The sequence below is a fragment of the Colobus angolensis genome, unplaced genomic scaffold, assembly GCF_000951035.1.
Source record: "Colobus angolensis palliatus isolate OR3802 unplaced genomic scaffold, Cang.pa_1.0 Scaffold42, whole genome shotgun sequence".
In the NCBI taxonomy this organism is placed as follows: Eukaryota; Metazoa; Chordata; class Mammalia; order Primates; family Cercopithecidae; genus Colobus; species Colobus angolensis.
The window spans coordinates 9990145-10007528 of record NW_012117599.1 but is presented as its reverse complement, the minus strand read 5'-3'; the positions used below and the strand labels follow the sequence as shown (position 1 = coordinate 10007528).

At 45.6% G+C, this 17384-nt stretch overlaps 1 protein-coding gene across 3 annotated transcripts in view; it reads right to left on the bottom strand.

The window, feature by feature from the left end:
- Positions 1 to 17384, bottom strand: part of NCK2 (NCK adaptor protein 2) — a 77588-nt gene that overhangs the window by 30384 nt on the left and 29820 nt on the right. The window contains exons 1-2 of one of the 3 annotated variants that reach the window (XM_011956629.1): positions 14283 to 14425; positions 10610 to 10850 (exon numbers count right to left, since the gene is read on the bottom strand). In XM_011956629.1, the coding sequence (XP_011812019.1) occupies positions 10610 to 10841 (232 nt within the window). In that variant the 5' untranslated portion in view covers positions 10842 to 10850; positions 14283 to 14425. Of the gene's footprint in view, positions 1 to 10609; positions 10851 to 14282; positions 14426 to 17384 lie in introns of those variants that run through there. The other 2 variants (XM_011956630.1, XM_011956628.1) reach the window with 2 other exon arrangements.

The following is a 17384-nucleotide window of genomic DNA, read 5'->3' as shown; positions in this document are numbered from 1 at the left end:
TCCAGCCTGGGCAACAAGCATGAAACTCTGTCTCAAAATAATAATAATAATAATAATATCCCTGTCTTTAAGAGTGAAGACAACTGATCAATAGTTTTATAACACTCAGGCATTTCAGAGATTACGATTCTGAGGAATATCTGTTTGCAGAAAACTGTGCCATACAAAGAAACTGATGACAAAGATGGCCGAAGATGACTCTTGTGGCAGTGGCACAGGTGTGCTGACAAAACTGCTCCCAAATTAAACACAATTACGAAAAAGGAGTACACTCCTATGACACTCAGCTTCTCAGTTATTTTGATTAATGGCTCTTGCTCACCTCAACATTAAGGAACCAGGGAAAGTTACAAAGATGTGAATCCCTAGGGGCCAGGGAGAACTGGGGAGCTGTTCCCTTAGCATTTTGGCGGCTAGTGCAAGGGCAGCAAATAACCTCAACAGTCTGTGGGTGGGAGTCGCCAGTATTGACGCCTAGCAGGAAATGCATCTCCCTCCCACCACAATCAGCACCCCCAATTCCTGAGACTGAACAGCCAGCACCCCCAATTCCTGAGACTGAAGAGTAATCAGAAGAGGCGGAGTCAGGCCACCCTGGGCTCAAGTGTCAAACCCAGCAGTACTGTGAGTACTGTGTGTTCTTGGGCGCCTCACTTAACTTCTGAGTCTCAGTTTTTTCACATGCAAAATGCAGCTATTAATGATTTCCCGAGTAGGCTCACTGTGAAGATGAAACAAAAACATATTCGGGCACCTGTCACGGTACCGAGCACATTTTAGGCACTCAGAGAAATCATTATCATGGCCCATTCGCTGGGAAAACGCGTGTGAGACACTGGTTTGGGGGACTTGGTTTATAGGCTTTTCTGCTGCATGAGCTTTCTGTTTGGAGTCACATACTCCTCAGCAGGGAGGGCAGGGAGCACTCACGCTGGCTGGGGGAGCCTGAGGCCCTGACACCAGTTACCACGAGGCCTCCTGCTGGGGAGGACTCTGGTGACCGCGTTTCACTGCTTTTTAGTGTGAAGGTACTTGTGTTATTTGGATGGTGTTATTCCAGTGTTATTCTTTCCAGTATTATTTGGATGGTGTTAACTGCATCTAAAGTCATCCATTTGCAGGGAACCGTGTGTGTGTGTGTGTGTGTGTGTGTGTGTGTGTGTGTGTGTGTATGCACATGTGAGCTAGAGGTTACAGATCTTTCCCATGGGTTTGGAGGGCCAAACTCGTGCCTGAAAGGGACAAGGAAGAATCTGAAAGAGGAGAGGAGGCCGGGGCCAGTGCTCAACATGAAAGAGACTGAACGCCCGGCTGAAGTGCCGGCTCTCCGAGGTAGGCCCTGGATTACATTATCGTTACACATCTGAAAATGAAAATTCACGGACATAAAGGAAGTATGTCCTAAGGATCACTGTGTGTCTCCCAAGCCTGAGATTCACACCTGCAGCCTTCCCTGCATCCTACTGATGTACCCTAACCTCAGACTGCACTAGGCGCTGTGGCTCAGTCTCCTCTTGCTTCCTCCACTCTCTGAGCCACTCTGTCAGCCCTTCAGGCTGGAAACCCTTGAGTCATTCTAACACTTCCCCGAGGGAGGTGTTCCCCAGCCAGTCAACAGAGTCCTAGGGGTTTTCCTTCCAAATCTCCCTCTTCTCTTTTCTCCTCCATCCCCACAGCTGAGTCAGGGCTTGGGATGTCACACTGGGTCACTCTCGGGCCTTGTCCCCCACCTCCCACTGCCAGGTTCAGGCCCTTCCAGTCGTGTCCTGAAGACAAGGATCAGGACCCCTGCCGGACACCCCAGCACTCACCTCCCCCTTAAGCCCCGTGGAAACCTCCGAGGGTTCCTTTTTCACACCCAGGGCCTTTCCGGCGTGGCATGCCCCACCCCCGAGCTGCCCCAGCTCTCTTGCTCACCCCAGTCTGGCTGGCTCGCCGAGGCCTTCCCACACCTGTGGGTTTCCGTCGACCCATCCTCACGTGCACTCTCCATCCCCTCAAATGAGACCCCACATCCCCTTGCCAAGTCTCAACCCTGCTCAGAGTACCCTTCACGTGAATGACTTCCTTCAGTTCTCAAAACTTTATAAGACAAGCAGTCACGTATCCTGTTATACAGATGACGCAACTGATGCTCAGAAGATTCAACGGCTTGTTCAAAGTCACTCAATGATTAACAGTAGTAGGTGGTGAAGGCTGGATTTGAATGCAGGTGATGGAAGACTCCAGAGTCCTCCCTCCTGCCCGCGATGCTACGTGCTCTCTGAAAGCACAGGTGCCCGAGCTGCACAACTCAGCCCTAGCTTCCCATGGGACAGGAAGGGACAGTGCTATTGTTTGAATGAGGACTGTCCATCTTGTGCCAGTATTATTTTCCCAATTAGATTACAAATACAAGCTTCAGAAAGTCAGGGACTAAACCTTATCCTTCCTTCACATCCCAACCATGTGAAATAACATCTGACCAGGCTCCCCCTTCTGATCGGAACATACCCTATTATGCTGCGGTAGTCGCTGCATCATGCCTGCATCCCTATTTCAAAGGCTTTGGTTACTGTTCTCAAAGGTCACTCACAGCAGAGAATGCAGTGGCTCAGACGGGATTTCCAAGGGATAGAGAAAGGGACAACTGACGCTTAGACTCAGCTTCCATGAGAACCAGGCTGTTGCATTTGTTACCCACATGTCATTTCAGAGATGAACAGCTCTGCCCTTCTTGAGACCTGTGAGAGTATTTATAATCACGGTGACAGACCCTATAATGCCGAAATGAGAAGTTCCGATGTCCCAGCAATCACAGAGGCTGTGAACCTAGGAGCTCAAAACAGCCTGGGGTGACCCAGCAAGAAGCAGAGATGGTTTTCACTTGCATGCTGGGGATACGGAGCGAAGCTTGATGAATAATTAGAGAAAGTTCGGAATCAGGTACTGTTAGAACCATTCTGTGAAGCATGGGCTGGACACGTTGACATCCGGTGTTATTCTCATGGTCTAGGTCCAACTGTAGCAGATACTCCATGACACTTTCCGGCCTCTTAAAGGCTTATGCCGAACTTAGGGCACTGCCCAGGCACAGCAGGGGAGCCCAAGTCTCCGGACTACCAGCCAGCTTCACGGCCTAGGGTAGTCTCTAAACCACTGCTGATATGTCTATTTGTTTTAGAGCACAGGGAAATTACAAAAATGGCGCAAAAAAACATTATTTTCCCCAAGCCATTTGAGACTAAGCTGCCAAGACGACGTTCCATTACCCAAATACTTTATGTGTATTTCCACCAATAAGGGCATTCGTCAAAATCAGTTAATGTATATCAATACATGATTAACATCTAACCCTTGAACCCCTTTAAGGCTTGTTAGCTAGTCCCGAGGTTTCTCATTTCTAAAACAAAGAAGTTGGTATAATTCTGACTCTGGGACAGAGTCCCCCCAAATGTACAAAGTGGCCTACCACTAAATCCAGATAGTCAATTTGGTATAGGAAAAATATTCAGATTAGATCTCGTACCTATGACTGCTGTGTTCTCAGGCTTAATTTTTTCATCTGTGATTAGTAACACTACTGAGGCTGGCCTGGGGTGTTATTACATATTTTCATAGGAACTGACATTTTCATAAATGGATGTACCATGTAACTAAAAGCATCTTGCTTGACTACTCTGCTAACCTGGGTCTTTAATCTAACTAAAATCAGCATGCTTAGCATGAAGCACAGGCTCAAGACCAACCCCCTTCCCACTAGTCTGAAGCCCTCGAATTCTTCCTAGACATAATGCTAGAGTCTTTACTACTGATACAAAAAAAAAAAATGCATGTAAGTGTAAGTCGCTTGGTAAATTGCAAAGTGCTGTATAAATCGCAAGCTGTTGCTGCTCTCATCACAGGTATTTATGCAGACTAACCCTAACTAAAGGGCCTTTAGCTACCCTGGGCAGGGCTGCCTTCTCTGGTTCCAGTTTACAGTCCGGTACCCTGATCCCTGCCTGCTACTTCTTGTAGCCATTATGCAGGTGGAAGAAAGGAAAGAGGGGAGTGGGCGGGAGGGAGGAAAGAATTCCAGGCCAGTCTGATCTTAAGATAAATTGCTGAGCATGATTCTTGTGGTAAGACTTGGTGTGCCTTAAAATGAGAGAAACTGGCTGGGTGCAGTGGCTCATGCCTGTAATCCCAGGACTTTGGGAGGCCGAGGGAGGTGGATTATTTGAGGTCAGGAGTTCGACACCAGCCTGGCCAACATGGTAAAACCCCGTCTCTACTAAAAATACAAAAAATTAGCCGGGTGTGGTGGTGGGCACCTGTAGTCCCAGCTACTCGGGAGGCTGAAGCAGGAGAATCGCAGTGAGCCAAGATCGTGCCACTGCACTCTAGCCTAGGTGACAGAGCATGACTCCATCTCAAAAAAAAAAAAAGCAAAACCTCAATGGCACCAACAGCCACTATCACTTTCGGCAGGTAGCTATACCAGAAGGAAAGCGACTTGGCTCCTGGATCCAGCACACAGCACCTAATGTGGGCATCCTTCCCCATAGAGAGGTGATCAGAACCTGGTGCATGAGCCAGACTTCCTTTCACAAGACATGTGACGTCTGAATACAGTGCCTTTCAAGATCGTGCATGATCTTAATGCTTTAAAAATGTTGTAAGGGCATCTATTGTTAAAACCAGGCAGATATTAATTTTTTACATAATGAGCAATTTGTTAGTCCACTTAAAATCTAAAATCAGACTCCATAAAGGCGTAGAAAGTAACTGAAGAATGCAATTCAAATTGCTCTCTTCTCCCTAGCAAAGGCATACCTATACTTTACTTTCACAAGAACACAATTTAGAAAATGGTTGATAGTTTTCTATAAACATCGTTACCTTCACTGCTGCCCGGAGGGTTTCCACACCAGGTTTGACTCTCCTAAGCCACCTGCCCCAAGTCCCTTCTTTCGGGATCCACAACCCTTGGGTTCCTCCAGTGTAGCAATAGTGCCCTTGGGGCTCCATCCACGGCTTCACTGAGCGGAAACTTGGCAGAAGTGGAGACGAAATTCCCCATCTGCTGTGCCCCACAAGTTGCAGTGGCAAGGAATGGTTAATCCAGGCATGAGAGGCAATCCTGGTAAATGCACAGGCCGGCGGGGCAGGGATCTACACTTCTCCGTCTCCATGACAGCGCCGCGGGCTTCCATGGCTCTCTATGGACCAGTGTGTGCTTCTCTCTGGGCTTTCCACTTTCTTCAACCCCAATTCCCCCCCAGCTCTGCAGAGGAACATGGGATGCCCCTGCTCGAATCTTCAACTGTTTGTGATCACCCAGTGGAGACGCTTGAGTCCTGTGTACAGCCCAGGGAGGTCTCCCCATGTGGTTCTGACTACATGCTCGCTCATCCTCCATGCATCCCTGTGAACGTCCCTCCAGCAATATGACACCCCTCCTCATTCTGAGACGCTCACAGCTTCGCGGGTCCCTGAGCCTGTGAGGAACATACACACTCCGCCGGAGCAATGGCTCTGTCCATCCTGACCTCTGGGATGGAGGTGGGTAGGGTCCCCTTGTGGATGCAGGAACTCTAAAAGTTCTGATATTTTGTTCTGATGGTTGTTTTTGGTTTTTTATGGTTCACTTTGTGGGACAGGTCTCACTCTGTGGCCCAGGCTGGAGTGCAGTGCTGCAATCACTGCTCACTGCGGCCTCCAACTTCTGGACTCGCACAGTCCTTCCAACTCAGCCTCTTGAGTAGCTGGGACCACAGGCACGTGCCACTGCGCTCTGCTATTTTTTAAAAAAAGTTTTTTGTAGAGACGAAGTCTTGCTATGTTCCCCAGGCTGGTCTCGAATTCCTGGCCTCCACTGATCCTTCTATCTCAGCCTCCCAAAGCACTGGGATTACAGGCATAAGCCATCATGCCCGGCCCTGATCGTTGTTTTTGAGCTGACATTTTTCTAAAATAAATTTCTTAAAAACGAAAGTATAATTCCAAGAGAAATAAGCACTCAGCTTTGCAAACTCCTACAAGGCAGGTATGCCCATAAGCCTGCCCCACAGATCCCAGGAAACAAGATCACCAAGACAGAAGCTCCTGTACCTTTACTGAGGCTCTGCCTTCCTCCCTCCAGAGTATTGTAATCTTAACTGTAATACCAAGTGTTGCTTTTCACTGCTTTTGGATCTTACATAACAATCCTACAGCTGGATTCCTTTGTGACTTTGATCAGTTCAATTCCAAAGTTGATCCTAGCATGGATATGCCTCTTAGAACCCTGTCTATTTCACCCATGGGTGCCAGCCACCCTATCCCCATCCAAAAGCATCAGCTCAAACCAGTGCAAAGGCTATTTCACAGTTGGCATTAGGGAGCCCTCTCAGCAGCCTCTGTGCTCCCAGCTCTGGGTTGGATCACAGAGGTAGGAGTTCTGAGCTGATCATGGCAAGCTTCTAACCACCCTAGGCCAAGGTGTGGTCCCGCTGGCAGGAATGCTGGCGAGTAAGCCCTGGGGCAGGTCACGCTGGGTGCAGAAGTCCCAGGTGGGTAGGGTGGCAGGGTGAGCCATGGGCAGGTGGGCCTGTGAACAAACCCTCCTGAGGATTCGATCAGGTTGTAAATGGAACCATAACTTTTTGGGTAATGTGAGTCAGCCCTTAAGCCTATGTTAATCACTGAAAAGAGAATTAACCTTTGGGGCCTCGCAGGGCTCCAGCTGGTGTCATAAAGTAGTAACAAAAAACTGCTCTTCAGTAGCTTGAGGGGAAATCTTTGAAAAATGCCTCCCTGGGAGCAGCTTCCCCATCTCAAAAGATGTAGCATAGTGCTTTTACAACACCTCGCCTGCACGATTTTCTAAGTGGAGGTGCAATATCAAGGCCAGACCTCAGCCCAGAACCACTCTCCGCTGAGCTCAGAGCTGTGCAGTCTGAGCCTTTCAAAAACATCGACTGGATTCTGCCAGCAGAAACAGTGCTTGATCATCGTTCCCTGTTATCTGTGGCAAAGTTCTGACTATTCATGATCATAAGCTGAATATGAGAGGAGATCCAGTGCACAAATGTTTTGCCCATGTGAAAATAAGAGCTCAGGTTGCTTTATTCAATTTTAAAATATTGCAGAGAAAGAAGGTAAATACTTTCGTGAGAGAGCTTTTTGTCAAAAGTACTCATGTCTTTCCTCAAGCTACCCTTACAAAGTACTGCATGTGACAAAGTTAGGTTTATTACCAACTTCAGGACAGCACATGAGTACAAGAAAGCAGGAGAGAAGTACACAGAGTTAGGGTAATCTACAGTTGGAGATGCAACACCCAACACTGTGGCTTTGCTGGGGAGGCTGGTGCCATTTTATTCCAAAGCAGGGAGGAATCTTACCATGGACTTATGAATTTGGTGGACTCCCAAAGCAGTAAAAATGGCAAATGTGGGTGGTGCCATGAGTAGTTACTAGATTGATCCCAGGAGTTAAAGATCAGCCTGGGCAACATGGCAAAATCCTGTCTCTACAAAAAATACCAAATAGCTGGCTGTGGTGGTGCATGCCTATAGTCCCAGATACTTGGGAGGCTAAGGTGGTAGGATCACCTGAGGTCAATACTGCAGTAAGCAGGGACTGTGCCACTGTAGTCCAGCCTAGGCAACAGAGTGAGGCCCTGTCTCAAAAAACACAAATAAAAACAAAAACAGGCCGGGCGCGGTGGCTCAAGCCTGTAATCCCAGCACTTTGGGAGGCCGAGATGGGTGGATCACGAGGTCAGGAGATCGAGACCATGCTGGCTAACACGGTGAAACCCCGTCTCTACTAAAAAATACAAAACACTAGCCGGGCGAGGTGGCGGGCGCCTGTAGTCCCAGCCACTCGGGAGGCTGAGGCAGGAGAATGGCGTAAACCCGGGAGGCGGAGCTTGCAGTGAGCTGAGATTTGGCCACTGCACTCCAGCCTGGGCGACAGAGAGAGACTCCTTCTCAAAAAAAAAAAAAAACAAAAAAAAACAAAAAAAACAAACCGTGGTCAGTATACATGTGGTGTGCTTTTGATGCTGTTTGTTCACTCCTAATACACAGCAGACATAATTTCTGCTGGCTGCACAACTGGCCTGAAGTCATACTGTCATTCTGATGGTATACCTATTTAGTTATCATCACCAACAATAATAGGAAGCCATGAACACTTTGGCTCCTATCTTTTTAGCAAAAAACAAAAAACAAAACACACACACACACACACACACACAAACAACTAATGAGAGGCAGGAGGGGCTATGGAAAGCATTCTCACTTTCCTTCTTGGCAATGCCACATCTACAAGCTTTACACAGAAGTGCACAGAAGTTACTGCATGATGGTGAGACCTGGTCAGGGGGTGCCTCCTCTTCTATTGGATGTAGCTCAATAGGGCAAGGGAAGACTCATGCTGATATAACAAGATCCCTTTGTCCAACAATAACTTCTAGGTGAGCATGATAGAGAGATCAAAACAAAAAACATATACTAACCATGGGGATATTTCTCCCTCATGACGGGGACACTGATCCCCAAGGGCCTTTTGGCTACAACTGCTATACTCAATACACGAGCTCAGAACATCATTTTATCTGTATTTTTACAATACCTAATGCTTAACAGGAATGTTTCCCAAGAACTGCCTGCCTGAACTGAGACCAAGCCTATGAGAGAGCTGACATGCTACAGAACAGGATCTGACCTACTCAGCACAGGCCTAGAGGGCAAAATGAGAGCCAAAGGAAGGAAGTTAAAGAAATGTAAAATTCTGACTCTATTTAAGGAAGAGCTTTCTAACAATCTGTTTTCTCCAAAAATGGGATTGGCCTCCTCGAGCCGTCGCTGAGCATCGTCGCTGAGCTCCAGCAGGGCTGGATGGCCATCTGTCGGGGACGGGCGCGGGCCCAGCACCGGCTCCAGGATGGGCGGCTGGCTCAGTCTGAGAGCTGGGAGTACAGGCATTGGCTGAACCGATCAGCTCCCGAAAAAACTAAGCACGCTGGATGGAAGATGTGGTTCCTAGTTTTAATTTGCGGCTTTGTCTTTTCTCCTTCTAAAACACTGAGGAAGAAAAATGACAAGGTTTTCAAGGGAATTTCCAGGTCACCCAGAGAACTCGCCTGGCCTTGTTCTACTTCCTACCAGTCTCTGAGCATTTCATGCTTTACTGGAATCTTGTGCACACACACACACACACAGAAGACACGACAAGTCAAGAGTGTAACAATGTTTAGCATCACTAAAAAGAAGGTACTTTGGTGGAAGGCAGACATTGGAAAAATAAAGCTCAGGGCAATCTTCAAGTTTTTCTCTATTCATGCTACCCTCCTTTTTTGGTAACCACAGTTAATTAAGAGTTATAAGCATAAAATTGTTTCTTTCAAGTGGCATGCTTACGTAGGGGGAAAAAGATGAAAGGGAGGCAGCTCAGTGGAGGATCATATTACTAATGAAAAATGAAATTTCTCCATCAGGCTGAGAATCTATGATTGCCGGTGAGCTGGTATGATTCGTACCAAGTTCTGTGTCTCACTTGTCTCTCCAAATCACGGTAATAACCTAATCCCTACACAAAAATACTACCTAATACACGAAGGCTTTCAATGATTTTGCAGAGGGAGTTTAGACTTTCAAGATGGCAGAAAAGGAAAGATGAACATTTTGCAACACCCACCACGTTTGGTGTATAATTTTACTTTCAGTTTTCCCATGTATTCCTCATTCTCCGTTCCCCAAAAGAAAACAAATCCTCGCTAGGAAATTTTTTAAAACCCCAAGTAAATGTGACACAGGTGATAATATTAACTCATTTCAATAGCGAGCCCTTAAGTGATAACTTGCAGTCCTGGATACAGAAAACATTCTACTCATAAGAAGGTAACAACAATGTTTTAAATGTCAGCTCAGATGAGTCATTCTTCAAAAAAGTCCTAGCAATTGTTTTCTCAGGTAATCAGAGGCAGTAACTACTGTAAGTCAGTCCCGTGTGCATGCACATGCAAAGGCAAGACTGGATACTGTTAACTTTGTGTAACTCCAGGAGGGCCCTGCCCATATCCTGACACCTGGGAAAACAAGAGGCACATGGGGAGAGAGCCGGACAAGGGACAACAGTATGGCTGAACTGGGCCCCCACCCTGGAGCAGCCTCTGATGTCACACAGCTGACCTCTTAGCTAACAGCACCTGGGACTGTGGTGTGATGTAGCATCCATTTCAGAGTGGGAAAAAGTGCTTTGGCTGTCCCCTGTTCTAGGCATGTAGGCCAAATGGACAGGATTTTCTTAAAGAACTTCATGTCACGACACTGGCAGATCTGGGTAGACTTAGAGGTGAGAGTTCCAAGTCAGGGTCCTCTGAAGTTCTGATACAAGGAGATACCTGTGCAGGGGTCCCAAGCACACAGAAGTGTCTCCATACACAAGACCCCAAACTCCAGAATCTTCAGGAAATGACAAACATCCTCTTTCTCCATTTTCATCTCTTAATTCTCAGATTTTTAAAAAATACATCTATGAAGATGTTAACATTTAAAACAGACTCTTTTTTTTGAAAAAGCAAACTAACTAGAAAGATGAACGGTGTCCCTTGAAACGCACAAGGTCTCCTCTCTCCAAAGGGCGGAACACTCACCTAGCGTGTCCTTCAGGTTCTTCACGAGGGAGCCCTTCTTCAGGCTGTTCTTCCGCTCCACGTAGTTGGACGGCACATAGCCCGTCCTGTTGGCCGCGTTCCTCACCCGCCACCACGTCTTGGAGTCGTCCAGCAACCACAGCCGCTCGTTCTTCTTGATGTCCAGCTCCTGGTCCTGCTGGGCGGTGTAGTCCCACTTGGCTATCACAATAACTTCTTCTGTCATTTTCATGGAGTCCTTCTGCCAGCAAAACATTTGGAGATGCTCATTAGAGAACTACCCGGACACTTCATCCTTTGCACCAACTTGAAAAATTAGGCACTGACAGCTTTTATTACAACTCTGCAACCGATTTTCTCCTGGGTCTTGAAATGCTCAACTTTAAAATGACCTTCTTTCAACAAGCTTTAGTATTTGGTTTAGAAACAGCAACCTTATAAAACAAATCCTATGTTACTGCTCGCTGCACATGGGGAAATCTGACCCTCTAACAAAAACAAACTTGAAAAAAATTATAAAAAACATTATGATTAAATGAGTCCATTTCATTAAGTAACACTGCCTCCTGATAACTGTTAGGTTTACACTCATTTTCTCAGGATATGCTGTGTCTTATAAACATATTTAATAAATGCAACATAACCAAATTACTCCTATAAATTAAAATGAACATTTTACTAATACAAGGTGGTATCCTGGATTGGATCATGAAACCGTAAAGGAATATTAGCGGAAATACTAGTGAAATAAAAATAAAGTCTAATAATAATAATAATAACAAATACCTGTCAATCTCTTAGTTTGGACAACACACCAGTAAGATGTTACTGTATTTACCTAAGATGTTAACACAATAAGAAACCAGGCAAAGGGTATATGGGAATGTTCTGTACTATGTTGGAAACTTTTTGATAAATATAAAATTCTTCCCCAAAACTTTCATTCACACAAAAATCTGCGCAGGGACGTCTGTAGCAGCTTTATTCATAATTGCTCAAACTTGGAAGCAAGCAAAATGTCCTTCAGTAGGTGAATGGATAAACTGTGGTACATTCAGACAATGAAATATTATTCGGTACCAAAAAGAAATGAGCTATCAAGCCATGAAAAGACATGGAGGAACCTTAAAGGCATATTGCTAGGTGAAAGAAGCCAATCTGAAAAGGCTGCACATGGTGTGATTCTGACAGTTTATCCTTAACCAAACTTCAGCCATACTCCTTTGAATCTTCTTCCCATTAGGCCTTGACTTTTGTACTTCCGTGTCCATCTTTGCATTGCCTAATTTTTGCAAGACTCTCCTGCTACGTTGCTCTAGCTGGAATCCTCCACCCTCAACATCTGATCAGGTTCCTCATCCTCTACCATCCCCCAAGTGACAGCTGATCACCCTGTCCTGCCTTCAGAGGAATCCTGTTCGGTCAGTTCAGCCAGAATCCCCACCCTCTGCCCCTGATGTTTCCTCTTAGTAATTTTCCATCAACCAACTCCCTTATTTTGCTCCTTGCCTATAAATGCCCACTCTTTCTTGTTGTATTAATAATAGGAGTCAAACCCAATCTCTTTCTTGACGCAAAACCCTACTGTAGTAGTCCCTCTGAATAAAGTCTGCCTTACTGTTCTCAACAAATGTCATGAATAACTTTTTTCCTTAAAACGGTATGACATTCTGGAAAAGAGAAATCTATGAAGAGAGTAAGAAAATGAGCGCTTGCCTGGGGCAAGAGGGAAGGGAGGGATGCAAGGGTGAAGCACAGGATTTTTAGGGCTGTGAAACTACTCTGTTCAATACTATAATGGCGGACACCTGTCATTATACATTTGTTAAAATCTATAAAATGTGGAACATCAAAAGTGAACATAACATATGAAAAGTTTATCAAAACAATAAATAAATGTGTACATTATATATCTAGAGAAGTCAATTTTGTAAGTAATAAATAGCAAGTGTATGGCTGAATAAATAAAATAATCAACTATTTTAGCAACTCTGTACTTCTTAGGTAGAAGATGCACCAGTAGTCTTTAAGCAGAAAAATTCAATATTCAGTCCTTAAACTAACTAGACATTTCTCCAAATTCGAGAGAAATGAATGGTGAAAAGACTCTGGGCTAAAATCCCCTTCCTCCCTGATAGAAGTTCTCATTATTTTATAGGGATGACTTTAGGATTACAGAGGTCCCATGCACATTGACTCCAGGGAAGCATAAATACCATTTTTACATAAGTGTTTTCTACTAGATGCTAACAATGTTTTATAAATAATACACGTTTCTTTCATAAATTAACTTCCAAATTTAAAGATAACAGACCTTTTGGGAAGGAGGAAAGCCTCTGCGTAATGTATACAATATTCAAGAGGATAAAGTTTACATAAAGCTCCTATCAGAACTGGAGACAATTTTGTTATCCACTTACAGAAAATCTCAAGTGCATACCATGTGGAACTCACTAACCTCAGCTTTAAGTCAGATTAGACTTCTGAAAGTCATAAAGGCAGATTTTCTACATAACAACAAGAAGAGCAATAGCAGTAACAGGAATGGAATATTCTGAGAATACTCCATCTGAATATCACATTTCTTTCTTTCTTTTTTTTTTTTTTGAGACGGAGTTTCGCTCTGTTGCCCAGGCTGGAGTGCAGTGGTGCGATCTCGGCTCACTGCAAGCTCCGCCTCCCGGGTTCATGCCATTCTCCTGCCTCAGCCTCCCGTGTAGCTGGGACTACAGGCGCCCGCTACCGCACCCGGCTAATTTTTTGTATTTTTTAGTAGAGACGGGGTTTCACCGTGTTAGCCAGGATGGTCTCGATCTCCTGACCTCGTGATCTGCCCATCTCGGCTTCCCAAAGTGCTGGGATTACAGGCGTGAGCCACCACGCCAGGCCCCACATTTCTTTCTTAACTACACAATTTCCACAAGGTTTTAACAAGAGCAGCCCATCGCTTAAGACCAGTCAAGATCTCGCCAATCAAAGCTGTTTATTAATATTTCCTACTGCATGAAGGGCAGTCAAGTAAGGAGCTAGCTGGGCAGGATCTATTTTCATGCACACTGAACACCACACAGAAGCTTTAAAAATTCCACTGCCTGAGCCCTACTGCAAGCCAATTATATCGGTATCTTTATGAAAGAGGCCTGAGCATCCAAGGAGTTTTGTATCTTGCCATATAATTCTTCTGAGCCTTAGATGGGAAAGACCAAGTGAGAGAACCAAGCCACAAACAATGCCCCACAGAGCTTCCCCTGGGCCGCAACTCTGAGCTCTGTGAAATGCAATGGGAAGTAAAAGTTGAGCAGTGATACGCACCCGCCACATGCCAAGGCGTTTAATCTTGGGAAAACCCACCTTTCAGGGAGGTGTCAACCTTCAGGAGACTGTGTCACAGAGACTGAGTGCCTAGTTTAATGGCAGTCAGGATTTGAGCCTAAGCCTGTGGACCGCCCCCTCCCCGACCCGCCCAATCGTCCGACGCGTGGGCTGCATTTTGATAGGCTTATTCCAACTCAGAATTCTAAGATTCTAGGACACGTGAAAATTAGTTCCCATACAACTAGGAAATGACTGCCTATTGGTTGGCCATGGCAATGGGTTTAACCCTATTTTAATGGGTCAATAACCACCCCCATCAATTAAAAAAAAACCAAACGAAATCAAAACAAAACCGAACCTGCTTCTGAAGACCAGGCAATCAACGTCCGGCTCACTTACTGCACTGACGCTCACCAATCAACAACCACCTCATATCAGAGGGCCAGCCAATAAACGACCACTTCACGCCAGTGAAATCTGTCAATCAACTAAGCCACACCAGACGGCCAGCCAATCAACAACTGCCTCACTGCAGTGAGACTCCTTCAGAGGCACAGCCAATCAATGACAGCCCCATTGGAGTAAACACCACTCGGTAGCTAAAGGTTACCAATCCCTGAACACTTCCGCTTCTGAAACTCCAGGAGCACGGGAAGCCACACTTCCCAAGACCCTTAGAAAGCTCAGCTCCGGCCGGGTGCGGTGCCTTACGCCTGTAATCCCAGCACTTTGGGAGCCCGAGGTAGGTGGATCACGAGGTCAGGAGATGGAGACCATCCTGGCTAACATGGTGAAACCTGTCTCTAATACAAAAAAATTAGCCGCGGGTGGTGGCACGCTCCTGTAGTCCCAGCTACTCGGGAGGCTGAGGCAGGAGAATCACTGGAACCCGGGGGGTGGAGCTTGCAGTGAGCCGAGATCGCGCCACTGCACTCCAGCCTGGGCAACAGAGCCAGACTCCATCTCAAAAAAAGGAAAAAAAAAAAAGAAAAAAAAGACAGGTCAGCTCTGTAGCGGTCACCGACCTAGCAGCCCGGTTTCCTCAATGAAGGAGGCACCCCTTCAGTTTCTTGTTCTGAAGCTGAGTTGTGGCCATGCACTGATACAGCAATGGCTCCCTCATTTACATAGCCGGGCTGGGCTGCTGCCCTCAGAGACCCCAAAACAAGTGGGAAGGAAGAGTGCCCCATCACCCTGCATCCTCACAGGCTTCGGTCTTTTCTCTCTTTGCCAACACGGGTTGGAAAGGCTGGCTGGAAGCCCATCTGGAGGGTCTTGTTGGCCAAGAGTTGAGGTTGCATCCCTTGGACGCTGTTTCTTAAAACCCAACAGGACCATGTGGTATTTTCAGTTAAGAGTAATTTGCTATGGTGCAGGAAGGATTCGAACAGAAAGAGACCGCAGATGAACCATTATTCTACAATAAAATTAGACATACAAACTGACAAATTTCCAATATGAAAAAGCCTCAACAGAAGAAAGTCTGAAAAAAAAAAATGCATTCCAACTAATTGACTACTGAAATTTTAAGTCAGAGATGGTATTCTGATTTAGTCTAGGCAAGACCATCACAGAAGTCTGATCCAAAGAACAATGCATGTTTTTCTCTCTAGCTTAGTAGTTCAAGGAAACCTAATTTTTGGCTTCATTACTACAGCTAGTTAAGTTTATTACTCAGGTCTACCCCAAAGAGAGAAGGGCTAAAAATTTGATATTATAGAGCCAGATCACATCTTGTATGTCATGTGACCACTCTAAAACCCAGCTTAGCAAGACCCCCAAGTGATGCTGGAAAAACAGCTCTCAGAACCTCATGAGCTAAGCTGCTTTTTCAAGTCTTAGAGGTGGGAATGGATTTAAAAACAAATAGGGTTAGGTATGAAAACTATCTCGGCTCAACAGTTTTCACTAACCCCTAAAATACGAGCAATCCTACTCTAGGACCCTATTTTCTTTCTAAAGACAATCCTATTAACTCTATCTTGCTCGGTTACACACTACCGATAGTAGCCAGTGTCCCCACAACATTAAAAAATGGTCACAGATAGTTCCAAAGAGGTCACGTGGATCAAGCTGAACCAAATATTACAGAAGAAAGGAGGTAAGGGTCTGAGATTCAAGCTTAGCTGAACCATTTGTATGTTCCCCTTGGATTTCAGTTCTGTAAAATGGGACACCACCACTTCCCTCAAAAGATACTTCTGATGCTCAGGAGAAACATGAGTACAAAGTGCTTTAGAGGGCAAGGTTTCGCATTATATAGGTGTGGGCCTTGCTACCACCTTAGCCCAGCTGCTTCTTCAGTAGCCCAGGGTAGTACTTCACTGAGGAGCTTGTAAACAAAGCCCTGAGGCCCAATGTGCCAGCATTAAGAGAGACTTAAGAATGGCAACTACAGTCATAATGAATACCCTCTGAACACTTACTTCATACATGTGAGGTGGGGCCATGTTCTACCCATCTCTGCTTCATTTAACTAGGATTTACTGAGTTTTCTAGGTACCAGGGTTCCTTGCAGAGCAAGACAGGCCCAGCGTCTGCTCTCCTGTGATTCAAGCCCGGGCACAAGCAGTACCTCTTCAGAGATACCCATCAAAATGTCACTGTCCTAGCCCTCTTGTCTGACTTCCTGAAGAGCATTTAGCACCAGAGACGACCTGATCACGTACTTATTATCTAGGAGGCCCCACTGTGTGTTAGCAGTGGCTGTTTAGGCTTCAGCCACCTGGTTTAATGGGAAGCTGAAGGAGAAGGCAGACTGATGATTCAAAGTTAATATCCACCTGCCTCATTCACCTTTCCACTGACTAACCAATTTATCCCACCACAGAGAAGACCAGAGTCTTCCCTCTCTCCTTCTTTCCTTCTTTCTGATGGCATCTCGCTCTGCCACCCAGGCTGGAGTGCAGTGGCACAATCGCAGCTCACTGTAGCCTCTAACTCCTGGGCTCAAGCGATCCACCTGCCTCAGCCTCCTGAGTAGCTGGGACTACAGGTGTGTACCACCGTGCCCTGCTACTTTTTTACTTTTGGTAGATATGGGGTTATCTACAAAAAATATCTATGTTGCCTAGGCTGGTCTGAAGCTTCTGGCCTCAAGGTATCCTCCTGCCTTGGCCTCCCAAAGGGCTGGATTACAGGTGTGAGCCACCACACCCAGCCTTGATTTCTTAAACTTAATTCAAAATATATGCACAGAGAGACAAAAACAAGTCTAACATGTTACTTCCAGGATATTAACTTGAAATTTCAAAAACACATATGTGCACATGTGTACAGACATACTAAAATATATTTATGTGCAAATAATTGGTTTAGAGTTCACTTAGTAGAAAAAAAGTCTATATGAAAAATACTGTCAGCCCTACCTTGATTTTCAACACACAGTCTGAATTATTCAAATAATACAATCTACTTCACTGTGGCTTCTTAAGACTTTTTTCTTTGTAATATCTCATGC